The 15250-nt window shown below is 39.5% G+C and overlaps 1 protein-coding gene across 1 annotated transcript in view; it reads left to right on the forward strand.

The window, feature by feature from the left end:
* Positions 1-15250, forward strand: part of Ace2 (angiotensin I converting enzyme 2) — a 45804-nt gene that overhangs the window by 9443 nt on the left and 21111 nt on the right. The window contains exons 2-8 of the mRNA XM_032890254.1: positions 2122-2280; positions 5281-5374; positions 6611-6754; positions 7729-7841; positions 9253-9358; positions 10056-10153; positions 13686-13855. Of these exons, the coding sequence (XP_032746145.1) occupies positions 2122-2280; positions 5281-5374; positions 6611-6754; positions 7729-7841; positions 9253-9358; positions 10056-10153; positions 13686-13855 (884 nt within the window). The remainder of the gene's footprint in view (positions 1-2121; positions 2281-5280; positions 5375-6610; positions 6755-7728; positions 7842-9252; positions 9359-10055; positions 10154-13685; positions 13856-15250) is intronic.

The raw sequence follows: 15250 nt of genomic DNA on the forward strand, positions 1-15250 counted from the left end.
AAGCTACTTACTTCATCCGAGTTTGCTCCTTTAAGATAAGGAGCTGTGTAAGCTGCTATGTTTTACTTCATAAATCGGTCAGGTCCACAATTTACATGGAGCCATCAGCCACTCTCTGGGCCTATATGAACTGGGTGTATATGAACCGGCTTTGAATCTCTGTGTAATAGCTAGGCTATTTTATTTAGGCTTGGGAGCCTTGAGGATTTGGAATAAACTGTAAAATAAATGCAAAAGAATAGCTTGGGGGGAGAGCATTATTCAGGGGGTAAAATGCAAATCAAGGTAAAGTAATTTTTTTAAGTCTCATAATGTGTAACACACACACACACACACACACACACACACACACACACAGTCTATACACATTTGTTCCACTGTTTCTGTGGGCCAGGGATCCAAGCATGCTCCTTTTGTTTCTAGGTCTCATCAGGATGCTTTGACGTGCTAACTGAAGCTGTGTTCTCATCTGAGGCCTGACTAGTAATGGAGCCAATTGCACTGCTCAGTCAGATATGGCCAAGGTTAACATTGAGATCTTTGCATCCTGCTGCCCTTTGGTTCTTGGTTTGTTGCATCATATTAGTTGGTGGTTAGCCTTGGTTTCTTGCCATGCAGCCCTATCCATGGGATAGTTCATAACTTGGTATCTTGCTGCATTCTATTTCACAAAAGAGAGAGCCTGCTAACAAGATAAAAATGACAGTCTGCCTACTTTTGTTCCATGTAATTGGAGAGGATATCACACAGGGCTTTGACCTTGCATCGTGCAACCATCACAGCATCCATCTGCCATAGGTTCTAGGATAGAGAGTGCTGGATTGACTACCAGCTCCACTACCTTCTCAAGTCCCTTGATTAATACATAAAATGGGTGACAGTGATTTTCCATCACATGGGGTTGTTTAAAGTCCAAAGGAGGCAAATTGTTTTTCAAAGCAATCTACAGTCATCCTAACTCCAAGCTAGTTCAGGATTACTTAAGTCTCATCTCCTCTGTGAACACTTGAACACATTTGGAACCCCTTGGATTTTTTACTTTCTTAGTATGGTAACTTATTGACTCATTTGTGGTACCTATGTTATTATATATTTGTGTTGCATTGAGAAAGATTTCAGACATGTATCCTACTCCTTTGATACAATTCTGAGCAACTTAATAACAAACATTCGTTCTCTCTACACAAATAAAGAACATCTATTGAATGCTTACAATGTGTCAGGCCTGCTGTTGAGCATTTCCTGTCTGTTTCTTGTCCTAATCCTCACAAGAATTCTTTAGTCCCAAGTCACAGTGTTAGTATCCTTTAATCTTGTAAGCACAGCTCGGAGAGATTGGGTGTTCAAAGTCACACAACTAGCCAGAAGTGTCTGACTCCAGGACTGGAGCTCACATGCCACCTCTGCTGCTTGGCCCCCAAACAATGCTATGTACAAGACAGTCGTTCCTTTTATACTTTGAGAAGTGGAAGTGAACTTGTGTGTTGAGAGAAGTCTGTTCTAGAAAAGTCAGGAGAAGTCTATCTTTCTACATATTATCAATATGGGGCTGCAGGGAGGCAGGCGTATCCCAGCATCTTCACCTGTTTGTCAACTTCTGTTGTTGCTGCTGTCTGGAAATCATCACGCTACCAAGTGACCTGGTCCCAGGAAGCCTTCCTTAGAGATAACAATTTATGGTCAAAATTCTTGCCCTAAACCATGGCACCCAGGAGCTTTGCTTGATCGGCTTCTCATTTCTCATGGTTCCGGGGGTCACAAGGGACTGTATTCCCATTGTGTCTGTCGACTCAGATCTGCAAGGTTCTCCTTTTAGACCACTCATCCCTGAATCTTTAGCCAACTTACCCACGTCACAGCACTGAGGGCATAAGTTCCAGGGCCTCACAGTGTGAATTATCTGTGAGAATTTACTTCCAGTTCTTGGGACAGGACCCTTGGGAAAACTAGGCACTGGGCCAGAAAGAAAGTGGCCCAAGAGTGGCCTGGTTACTTTTAACCTAAACCTTGACCCTCAGCACAGTAAAGGACTCAGCCATGCAGGAAGTAGTAGATGTTTCACCAGATGTTCTTTGGACTATATCTTCTGTCCAGCTTCAATTTATTTTATTTATTTTTCAGAACGAGGCTGCGGCCAAATGGTCTGCCTTTTATGAAGAACAGTCCAAGATCGCCCAAAATTTCTCACTACAAGAAATTCAGGATGCGACCATCAAGCGTCAACTGAAGGCCCTTCAGCAGAGCGGGTCTTCAGCGCTGTCACCAGACAAGAACAAACAGGTATGTTTGTAAACATTTTGGTCCTGATCTCAAGGCGTTGAAATGTTTGAGAGGGAATACACATTTATAGTCCATGTGGATGACTCCTTTCTTTGCAAAGTTAGTAATACCAGCTCTGGGCCTAGGTAGAGTGACTATAAAATTTATAATTCAAATTGGAATCATTTTGAGGGTGAAAGAAGACACTTGGGTTCTGATCTGCACAAAAGTGAGCAGGAATATGACATTTGCTACACCATGGTCAGTACTGACTGAAGCAGGCTAGGAGTATGTGTGCTGGAGCAATTTTCACTTTTGTTCGTTCTTATTGCTAAATCCCATGGTTAGTTCATATTAACCTCACTGTTATACCCCAAGGTTATTGTGCCAACACAGCTGTAAAAGGACACTTAAAAAAAACTTCCTATGCTGAGATAATTTTAAGAATTCTTATATTTATCCTGTTAAAACACCATCTCTCATCCCATGCCCCCCAGTCCAGGGGCCAGCAAAGTTGAAAGGGAGCTGAAAAGAGACATAAAATAAATATCTTAGGTTTTGCAGGCCATATTGTCTGTGTCACACCAAGGCAGGTCTGCCATCAGAGCAGGAAGTCAGCCATGGATAATACATAGATGAATGGATGTGGCTGTCTTCCAACAAGGCTTTATAAAAGCACACAGCACATCCCCGATATAGCCTTTTGAAATATTTTTATCTAAAACATTCAGCTCTTTCACATCAAAGTTTTCTTTCTCAGTTGCTCAGCCTCTGGAACTCTATATGTCTCAATCTGCATTTATAAAAATAAGAGCACACGATAAGAACACAGATAAAGCCATATGGTGTTTGTTTCTACAAGTTGATATTTTATTATTGTACATTCCTTGGATTTAATTATTCCACTAAGTTATTAATCTACCTTATCTCGTCCATATTTCTTCGTTTGTTGTTTGTTTTGTTTTGTTTTTTTTAAATGAGGACTCCATGAGAAATCCTGGACATCCTAGTTTTAAAAAAATTCTCCAAATAATTCTAATGTGTAACTGTGATCGAAATCCACTTAAATGCGAGTGAAAGCTTAATTTGTTTAAGAACAGAAGGGAGTTCAGGATGCCTGGAGAGGAAAGAGGGGAGATTGAATAGCAGGTAGAGAGAGACCCTGAAGGATTTTGTGCCAAGGTAGATGTATTGGATTAGCATATGAGATCTTGTGGAAGTTTTATGCATGGGATTTAGCTTATGTTTTCTAAACATAAGATGCTACAGGGTGAAATAATGATAATAACAATGATGATGGTAATAATAAATAATTACATGAGGGTGTTAGTAGAAATCGAGCATTTAAATGATTTGTATGAAAGAACCAGCCTTTCTCTGTGCCTTCCTCCTTTTCTATCCTTTCTTCTTCTGTTTCCAAACCATCACAGATGGACATGTGGGTAAGTTTATTGGTTTCTATTGAGTTTTCCAAAAACGGTGTCCAGACACTTAACTCTTTTCACCCCTGTATTTATCTTGGAGTCGAAGTAAACCTTTTGCTGAGCTGTACCTACTGATATCCTTGAGCAGCGTGGCTGTACCAGGTTATCTTCACCCCCTTTACCTACAGGGTAAAGTTTAGATTCTTTATGGTGGCATGGATTGCCGCTTGTGATCTGGAGCCCACTTATCTCTCTGTTATCATGGTCTCCATTCCTTCGGTGAGCACGGTCGCTGGAGTTTTAGTCATTTCAGTGGAAACCGGGAAAGGGGATAGCATTTGAAATGTAAATAAAAAATATCCAAAAATAAATAAAAATAAAAATGGCTTCCCTTTCACACCTTTGTCCGTTCTTAGGGTCCACCATTTCCTTCCCTTTACCTGACCAATTTCTACTTCTGGAACATGCAGCTCTAGGAGCACTTTCTTTCTGAAGCCATTTCTAAAATTCCAGGTTATAAGTGCCCCTTCGTCTACCCTCCCACTCTCCATAGCTAGTCCTGCTACATCATGCATTGATGATGGTTACTAGTACCCGTCACTCCTTTGTGTTGAGATCTATTTCGTGGCTGCCTTATTATTTCGTGACTGTGGGGTCTTTGAAGATTAGAGGTTTGTGTATTTCAAAGTTATCAGGCTGTAGAACATAGTAGCAGCTTAGTAAATTTTAAATAAAACAGAAGTGCGATCTCTGTGCCTATATGAGAAATGACCCTGGGACTTTGGGCAGACATATTTATTTATATGTTAATCTATATGTATTTATTCCAAGTCCTCAAGATTCTGGGATAGTTGACAGCAGAGACAATTATGCATAGGAACATACTTGGCAAAGAAGATATGAATTGCTATATTTTGAGGTATTTAAAAATTCCATGACCATACGAACTCATAGAGAATGAAGCAGCAAGCATAGGGCCTACACAGGTCATCTTTTAGCTTACTGTTTTTATGGGAACCCTGACTATGAGAATCAGTGCCTCTCTGACTCTGGTGTCTGGTGTCGGGACTCTTTCCCTCCTGTCGGATTGCCACGTTCAACTTCAGTATGAGAGACTTGCTTCCTATTACTATATCTTAGTTTGTCTTGCTTGGCTGTTATTTCTAAGAAGCCTGCTCTTTTTCTAATGAGAGACACAAAAGGGCATGATTCCAGTGGGGAGGGGAGGTGGGGAAGAACTTGGAAAAGTAGAAGGGGAAACTATAATCAGTATATATATTGTATAAGAAAAGAATTTATTTTAGGTAAAAGGAAAACAAGAGTAAAAAATATTCCATGGAGCTGAAGAGATGGCTCAGTGGTTAAGAGCACTGGCTGCTCTTCCAGAGGTCCCGGGTTCAATCCCCAACACACAGCAGCTCACAACTGTGTGTAATTCTAGTTCCAGAGGATCTGATACCCCTACACCAATGCTCGTGAAATTAAAATTAAATAAATTACTTAAAAAAAATCCCATAACTAAAAGGATATCTTTATGCCACTACCTGTTATGGTACATTTTACATGCTTACCCATATTCATTATGTTTGATTTGCAGTTGAACACAATTCTAAACACCATGAGCACCATTTACAGTACTGGAAAAGTTTGCAACTCAATGAATCCACAAGAATGTTTTGTACTTGAACCAGGTAGGTTTCAGTAGGTATTGTTTTCACTAGGAGTTATAAAAATTATATTTTCTTCCAAATTGTAAGAATTGGATAGACTTTTTAAATGTGTGATATATGTGCATGTTTGTGTGTATCTACATACATGCTCATGTATGTGCAGATATACATGTTTGTGCAAGTGCACATGGATACAGAAGTCAGAGGACAACCGCAATTCCTCCCTCTTCAGAAACCATTAACAGTTTTCTTTGAGGCAGTGTCACTCCTAGATGGAAACTCACCAAGTAGATATTATTGTTGGTCAGCAAGCCCAAGGGATTTTCAAGGCTGTTTCCTCAGGGCTGGAATTAGAAGTGTATACCACCACGCCTGATTTTGAGTGTGAGATCTGAAAACTGAACTCAGGTCCTCACGCTTGTACGACAAGCACTTCCTGGACTGAGCCATTTCCTCAGCCTGAGACAGACCTTTGACAACAACACAGTGGTACTGTTCCAAAGTGTTGCAGCTCACAGGTTCTCCTTCTGAAAGATCTGTACTTATTTTTCACTGTGTGTGTGTGTGTGTGTGTGTGTGTGTGTGTGTGTGTGTGTGTGTGGTATATGTACATGTGTATGTGCAAGTGTGTATGCCCATGTAGGAAGACAAAGGAAGGTGCCCCACTCCATCACTTTCTGCCTTTATTCCCTTTAGACAAGTCTCTCACTGACTTTGGAGTTAACCTGGCAGCCAATGAACCCCAACAATCCTGCTGTGTTTGTCCTCACAGCAGGGGGTGACAGTTGCATGCATGGCCATACCCAACCTGATTTGTTTTTGAGACTATAACTTACATTTCTCCTTTCTCTTTCCTCCCTTTAAATCCTCCTCAGTCTCCTCTTTTACATGGCTTCTGGGAATTTAGACTCAGGTCCTTGTGTTTATGAGCAAGCACTCTTTATTCCCTGAGCCCTATCTACAGTCTTTCATAGATATCCTTCTAACTGAAAAAAAGAAAAGCTCACACACTGTAAATCTTATTACATTCAAGTAATTGATTAAGCCTGTAACTAAATTGCTTCAGTGCTTTCTCCCCCTTTGCAGACGTATGTGGACCTTATAAGTCCAAGGATACTAACTGTGACATGTTGGTAAATGACAAGGATGCCTGCCAACCTTTGAGTTCTTTAAAGTTCATATAATTGTAAATACAGATTATTTGTATGGTCGATACAAATGTTTCACCTTTGTGTTTATTTTCCTTTGGAACAACAGGATTGGACGAAATAATGGCAACAAGCACAGACTACAACCGTAGGCTCTGGGCTTGGGAGGGCTGGAGGGCTGAGGTCGGCAAGCAGCTGAGGCCGTTATATGAAGAGTATGTGGTCCTGAAAAATGAGATGGCAAGAGCAAACAGTAAGTCTGCTCTCTCTAGGCTCTGATGCTCTCCATGGGGGTGGTTATGGGACTAGTTCTCATTTATGACCAAGCTTGCACCTGTACTATTTGGATTCCCCTATACTAACATCATTTGCTTAATGATGGGTTAGGGTTAGGGTTAGGGTCAGGGTTAGGGTTAGGATTAGGGTTAGGGTAACAATCCTGTGTACCTGGCTGAAGTCCTTGTGTTTAGGACAATGTCACCAACACTGCCATTTTGGGGAAAAGGGGAGCTTTACACTTAACAGGATGGACAAGATTAAAGATCACATGTACAATATGAGGACTACTGTGAAAAATACCCTACTGTATTCAGGATTTTCCCCAAATGTGCGCATTATCATGGCTCTTGTCATAAGGCAAAAAAGGGTAACTCTGTGAGACATTGATGTACTTCCCTATAATAAGCTTTATGCTACATATGTAACACGTATTATCTGAAAAACCACAGGCTGTGCAGGTCTCATGCAGAGAGCTACAGCTGTTGTAGGTTCACAAGTACAGCAATCTTATGTCGAGAATGTCCAGAAATCATAACCCTCCCTAACTCTGACTCTTAAAATGTATTTCTACCCAACCTTCTGATCTGGGAGGACTTAGGGAAAGGAGCAGGAGTGTGGATATGATAAAAATACATTGTGTAAAAGTTTCAAGAATTAATAGAGAATATATTTAAATAGCACAGGCTGTCAATCAGCACAAAGGGCTTTACCCTTGTTGCAGTACGCCATGGTTTCTGTGCTTATTCAGCTACATAATTTCTTTGAACTCCTGAGGAAGATGATGAAGAGCAATGGCTTAACAGAATTAGCAAGTCTTGCCTTTCATTTGCATTCTTTTGAGTTGACAGGTAGAAGGGCAAAAAATCCTTAAGGCCATTTTAAAAATATTTCCATTAAGATTAATTTGTATAAACTGTATTCCCTTGTTTATTTTTCCCTTAAAAACAGATTATGAAGACTATGGGGATTATTGGCGAGGGGATTATGAAGCAGAGGGAGTAGAAGGTTACAACTACAACCGAAACCAGTTGATCGAAGACGTAGAAAATACCTTCAAAGAGGTAATAGAGAGGCTGCAGGGCAATAAACAGGGGCCATAATAGCAATGGATGAAGACTTCTTTTTCTTTTCTGTTTTAGTTCTATCATATCTTACATCCCAACTGCAGTTTCCCCTCCCTCCCCTGTCCCAGTTTCCCCCACATCTCCCTTCTCCCCCAGATCCACCTCCCCCTTAGAAAAGTGCAGGCTTCTCAGGGACATCAACTAAACACCAGCAACAAAAGTAGCTTTTCAAAAGAGACAGATTTTCCATACATAGTCCTGCTGTCCTGGAACTCACTGTGTAGACTGGGCTGACTTCGAACTCAAATATCTGTCTGCTTCTGCCTCCCAGATGCTGGGATCAAAGGACCATGCCCAGTGAGGGCTATTGTTTTAAATATGCAAGTTGGCCATTCCCAGTTCTCACAGAACTCTATAGTATATTAGTGTTTGTAAAGCCTCTCTCTCTCTGTTTCTCTCTTTTTTTTTCTTTCCTTTTCTCTTCTTTTTCTTTCTTTCTTTCTTTCTTTTTTTTTTTTGAGACAGGGTTTTATGCAACTCAGGCTAGCCTCTAAGTTGCTATGAAGCTAAGCATGACCTTGAACTCCTGACCCCTTCTGTCTTTACCTCCTTTGGGATTACAGGTGTGCAACACCGTACCTGATTTATACAGGGCTAGGGATCAAACTCAGCTTTGGTGCATGCTTGGCAAGTGCCCTGCTAACTGAGCCACATCCTCAGTTTGTGGAGAATGTTTTTGAGATAATCTGTAGAGTTCCCTCAGACAATCAGAAGTGCGAAGCTTCCCTCTTTTGCTCACTGACTCGTAATTACCAATAGGGAGACTATAAAAGAAAAGATTAGGGGATTTGAGCAGTCAGCCTGGTCTTGCTTTTCTTAGCAGAAAGACCATGGCTTTTTCCTTCCTCTAATTATTAAGACTATGGTTTCATCAGTCTTTGACAATGGAAGTGTGTTTGTTTGTTTCTGCCTCTCCCCTTTATTCCTTCCTTCCTTCCCTCCTTTTCTCCCTCCTTTCCCTCTCTCTCCTCTCTCCCCTCCCCTCTCTCTCTCTCTCTCTCTCCTCTCTCTCTCTCTCTCTCTCTCTCTCTTTTTTTCTCTTTCTTTTTTCTCTCTTTACTAGATTACTAGAAAGAGTCCTATGACAAAAAAAGTCAGTAACATCCCAGAATGACTTATTTTTTGGCATCAGTTTTCCTCTGGGGCCTTGCATTCCTCCGAGTGCGCCTATTGATTTATGCAGTGGGGCTAGTCAGAGTCAATATCAGTGAAGAAGGAATGCTCCCAAACTGTCCAGAATATTTGAGAGGAGAAGAAACTGGCCTGTACGAAGACATTCTTATTTCTAGAATTGCGTATTGGAGGCTGAAGTATTCTTGCTCTAAAACTTTTTTCCTGGGCTTTTCAGATCAAACCGTTGTATGAGCAACTTCATGCCTATGTGAGAACGAAGTTGATGGACGTGTACCCTTCTTACATCAGCCCTACTGGATGCCTCCCTGCTCATTTGCTTGGTAAGGAATTGTAGGAGTTCTTTGTGCTCTTTGTTGTTTTATTTCCATGACTAAAGCTGTCTTTTGAAGCGAGGCTCAATCTAAAGCATTTGAGAATGTTTGAAAATAACATTACTATCATTACAGAAATATTTTTAAAAGCACATTTTCAGCAGAAAGTCCATTTAAAATCATTATCTTATCTATTCTATTTAAAATGAATGTAGTCTCTAAAACCTATTCTCTGTGAAGAGACCTAGAGAAAGAATTCTAGCTTAAAATGTATTTATTCAAGTTGGTTGACTAAGCCTGGGATTTTGGTATTATGTGGTCGAAGGGAAACAGCTCAGTGGGACACTGAGAAGGACAGTATGTACTGGATGGGCTTCACTTTTGTGGTGAATGCTTATAAGTTTAATTTTAGAACTTCACATTTACTTCTATTAAATTGAATCCTTTAAAAATTAAGGTTTTAAAAAAAATCTTTATTCCACCAATGTTAGCAAAATGGTGTGGTGGGTAAAAGTGCTTATCTGCAAAGTTAACATAAGAGAAGGACCAAAGAGAAGCGAGAGTAGGGTGAAAAGGCAATGCAGAATTTAGACTGATTATAAATACTGAGTGGCTGCTTTGCCCAGCCAACCTCATATGCTATGAAAGACTGGATCTGTGTTTTCATTGCTTTATCCAAATATTAATATATTCTCTTTGTAAACAGGTGATATGTGGGGTAGGTTTTGGACAAATCTGTACCCTTTGACTACTCCCTTTCTTCAGAAACCAAACATAGATGTTACTGATGCAATGGTGAATCAGGTAGGACAAAGGAGCCTAAAAATAATGAGATGTTTCAACTGCAGTTTTCATTTCTGCATCTTTCTGTTCTGATCTTCTGTGTGAAATCCTGTTGATAAAACTCCAAGCTAATTTCAACTTAGTTCTTACGTATTTTTCATGAAAAGTAGTTTATAATATCAGTGATCTCAAGTACCTTAACAGAAACTCTGCTTTGTTGAGAGGCATTTGAAATAGAGATGACCTTTTCCCCTATAAACAATAAGACATGGATTTATCAATTGTTTGCCATCACATTTTTCAAAGTCATTTTTACTAAGTAATCAGTGTGGAATCTCTATGGATAGTGATGAACAGAAACATCCTATTTTAGATATTAAAAATCACTGTCCTTGAAATATTATTAAATGTTGCTTTAATTTTATTAATATTAATTTTGTTACTCTTAGTATTAAACCCTTTTTACCATCTTGATATAATTGTTTAAACTGTGCTTCCTTCCATCAATGAAATCATATTGCCGTCTTAGATATTTTTTAAATTTAATTAAATTCTACATTTCTGATTATAGTGAGTGACCATACTTCCATTTGCTGTCTTCCAAACTGGCTACATAGTTGCTGCTTTCCTTAATGTTAACTCTGAAAGTGTTAGGCTTGGTATCGTGATAGCTCCATGCTATAAGACACAAGGCTTAGATGGATGAGGCACCTGAAGTCACAAAGATAGTTGGGGTAACTAACTCCTCTAATGATTCCCCCCCTACTTTTGTTTTTTATTTGTTTACTCTTCAAGATATGTCGACAATGCTTACCAGTCTGTGCTGTTTTGTTCATTCAACTTAAGCAATACCTTATTAAACAGCCTAGAGACTTATATGACATTGAAAGCTCCCGCCCTTAATAACCAAAGCAATTTTGACCATAAGGAACAAAGAGATGTGACAGTCTCTGACTTCAAAACATGATAAGAAGAAGAAACATTAAAAATAGATACACAGACCATTGGAACAGAATCGAAAGCCTAGAAGCAAGCCCACGCATTCATAACCAACCGATTTTCAACAAAGGCGCTAAAATGTCAACATGTGAGGCACTACATTAGAGCAAGGAGAGTCTATTTAATAATTACTCAGTGCTGGGAAAATTGGATGTCCACATGTAGAACCAACTAGGACCTTTGCCTCTTACCAGTTCCAAAAATTAATTCAACATGGACAAAAGATGTAGCTGTAAGACCTGAGACTATGAAACGGGAATCATCCCAGACATTGGAATAGATAAGAAATTTTTGGGCAAAACTCCCCAAATGCAGTAATCCAAAACTAAAATAGACAAACAGATTGCATGAAGGTAAAAGGCTCCTGCACAGGAGAGAAAACAACATACAGAACATAAGAAAATGTTTAAAATGTGCGTATGTGATGAGACTTAATGTCTACAATGTATAAAGGGTACAACAGCAAAACTCCATCTAAACTGATTAAAACACGAGCAATAGATATTTCTTTGAAGAAGGCACATAAATGGTTAGTTGTTCAATAAAATTGCTCAATGCCATCAATGATCATGAAAATGGAAGCGAAAACCAAATGGAAGACAACCTCAGTCCAGTTAAAATGGCTAATTTAAAAAAGACAAAAATCCCACAGAGTGCTGGTGAGGACACAGAGTAAAGAGAACCTTCCACACTAACTTGGGAATGCAACTTAGTACATTCATGAGAGAAAACAGACAGTCACTTCCTCATGAAATTAAAAATGCAACCGCTATATAGTCCAGCAACCCCATCCATGGGTGTATATGCAACGGAAATAAAATGAGTATGTTGAAGTGCTAACAAGACTACTACATTTATGGGAATGCCATTCATAATAGCCTAGAAATGGAAACAAACTCCGTCTTTGTATGGGGATGAATAAAAGAAAGCATGACACCTGAACATAGTGGGATGCTTTTCAGTCATAAAAGAATGAACGGTTATTCATAACAGCATGGGTGCAACTGAAGGGTGTTGTAGTAAGTGAAATAAGTTGGACATACAAAGACAAGTACCTGTGATCTCACTCACATGTGGGAGTGCATGGGCTGATCTCATGGAAGCTATGAGAAGGGAAACTGCCTGAGGCTGAAGCATGCAAGAAGGAGGGGAAGGAGAGGGACTAAGTTATCATTCAATGGGAACATTTAGATGCGCTGGTGCAAAGCAGAGTGACCGCAGATAGTGATGATATGCTGCGTATTTCAATAACTCTGAAGAAAGAAAGAATTTTTTTTCTCCACAAAGGACAAATGAGAAAAAAAGATATGTGTATCCTCATCTGAACATCATACAATGTATATGTATATGACAACACACATTATACCCCCCAAACGTGTTACTTTTGTGTTCTTGTGTATCTTGTGTATCAGTAAACTATGAGTTTAAATCAAAAGGCTGCCATACCAATTAGTAACAATATTTTGACATTAAGTCTTTAGAAGTCAGTCATAGTAACAATATAATGGAATTTACTATCATATTCAATTTCTTATTGCTATGACCGACACAGGAGAAACACTAAACATGACTGATATTTAAGACAAGAAGAATTCTTCTGTTACTAAAAATGATTCATGATATCATATAATAAATATGATGGCTTTGTTTGTCTGATATGGGCTTCATTGCCTCGGCAGGCTTCATTGTCTCCTAAAACATGGTTATAAAGGAATTTACTGACAACACATGCCTATTTCTATCTCTGTATAGTTTCAAAACATTCTGAAAGTTCAGATGCTATGGTGAAGCTAAAATACTCTTTGCATGTTAGGCCAAAACTAAGCTTTTTTTATTCCAAAGGTCTATGCCTTCAAGTCATCTATATTAGTTCATTTCTTCCATTGAGTCTAGCAGGGGGTCTTGACCCTTAAAGAAGTCCAATCAACAACTGCTGGCTTGGGTTGAATAGTCTTTAGCAATTGGGTCACTATTTTTTGTCTTGTTTTGTCTTGTTTGTCTTTGGAATATAAAGAAAGATGATCAGGGATGTAGCTTGGAGGTAGAGTGTTTGTATGACATATGTAAGGCTTTTGTATTGCCTTACATCACTATACAGAAAAGTCCATAGCACCAAAACCTCAAGAATAAGGACAAAAATCCTACATATAATTCAGTCTGTTGTTAACATTTTTTGTTTTTTCTTCATTAAGATCGATCAATACCAACTAAGTGATTTATATTTTTTATTTCTTCACTTATTCTTTTAATATACCCCCATAATTTCTTTGAATATAATTTATGTGTCTGCACAATTTCCATTCTACAAAAGTCTCATTGGTTGATCATTTTGATGGCTTTTTCCTCTTTGATTATACAAAGATCATATTCAATGTAATTCTTTGACATAATTTTTGATAACCTCCTAGATTAATTCCCTAGAGGCAGTTTTGTGAAGATAGACGATAAACATACAAAAGACCGCCTCTCTGTTAAAAAGTTGTAAATGGATATGTTCAACAGGGAGAATCGCTGTTATAGTACAGGGATTCAGTATTCTTTTCTTCTCCCCCAGAGCTGGGATGCAGAAAGAATATTTAAAGAGGCAGAGAAGTTCTTTGTTTCTGTTGGCCTTCCTCAAATGACTCCGGGATTCTGGACAAACTCCATGCTGACTGAGCCAGGAGATGACCGGAAAGTTGTCTGCCACCCCACAGCTTGGGATCTGGGACATGGAGACTTCAGGTAGTTGGGCTTGTACTACATACAGTGAAGGTACTGAATGAGAAACAATGAATGAAGGATCCATTATGCTTCTTTGAGCATATGATTTAAGGATCTGCAAACAAAGATCAGAAGTCCACAGGAGTACATTTCTCTCATTTGGGAGAAGAAGATGGTCCATGGTTCCCTACCTGCACTTTTAAAGAACATAGCTTACTTGAAAATTTGTATGTTCATTAGAGTCTCATGATCACAGGGTTGGTGAATTCTCTGTTAGGAAAAGTTTAGTGCTGAGAACTATGACAATTGAACCTAGCACTCACACACTGTCTCTCACTTTGGTGAGATAGGACAAATGAATAACAAGTTGGGGGGAAAAAGGAGAAAACAGTACATGCCATAGGAGAGACACAGAGTATGCTCTATTAGGAATTGAGAGAAGGGAATGGACAGCTCCTTGACTAAGGAGATAGGGTCAGACAGGAGCTTTGTATGTGGCTTAGGAATTGAGCTTGAATGGCAAGAAGAGGTTGGACGGACTCCTGGGAGGACAGCAAGTTGGAAGAACAGAGGGATTAGGTGCAGAGAGACAGGACTTGGTGTGGGTGCTGACGTTGGCAGATTTAGATTGGAACAACAACAACAAAAAATATGTGCAGGATAGTGTGAGTCTCTGACGTGACAGAATGATCATAGGCTTTGGAATCCTAGGTTTGTCACTGAACAATCAGGCAACCTTGAGCAAAGTATCTTGGGTTTCAGTTTCCTTATCTATAAAGCAGAACCCTAATACCCAGGTTGCAAGTTTGTATCTTGGGTTTGTTCCCTGGCTTGAACTGGCAATTTTATGTAAAAGGAGACCCTCTCGGGCGAAGGCAAGTGAGTGAATAGCTCAGGACAAGCAAAGCAGGTAAGAATGCAACCTGTGATAGAGATTTGACTCCAGCCTGATCTCTTGAACCACTCTGAAGCCTGATTTGAGTCAGGACTGGTCGTACCTTGAGGCAAGGGGCTGGCCATTTATATCTACCCTGTGTTAGTCAGCCATTGGGTGTAGATTGCACCAAAATATTAAGAAAACCTCTCCTTGCACTAGAGAGATGGATCAGTGGTTAAGAGCACCAGTTGCTCTTTCAGAGATAACGGGTTCAATTCCCAGCACCCACATGGCAGCTCAGAATTGTTTGTAACTACTATTCATGAGGATCCTACAGCCACACAGCCACATGCAGGCAAAACAACAATGTACGTAAAATAAAATCAAAGTATTTTAAGACAAGAAAAGAAAACCCCTCCTCGAGGCACCACCCACTTGGCCAAAGCAATGAAATCCAAGCTTTTGATTTTTAATAGCTATCACTTGGGCATCTGACAGACAGTAGATCTACCTGGGGATTGAGAACTGGTTCCAAAATG

This window comes from Rattus rattus, chromosome X (genome assembly GCF_011064425.1).
Source record: "Rattus rattus isolate New Zealand chromosome X, Rrattus_CSIRO_v1, whole genome shotgun sequence".
NCBI lineage: Eukaryota > Metazoa > Chordata > Mammalia > Rodentia > Muridae > Rattus > Rattus rattus.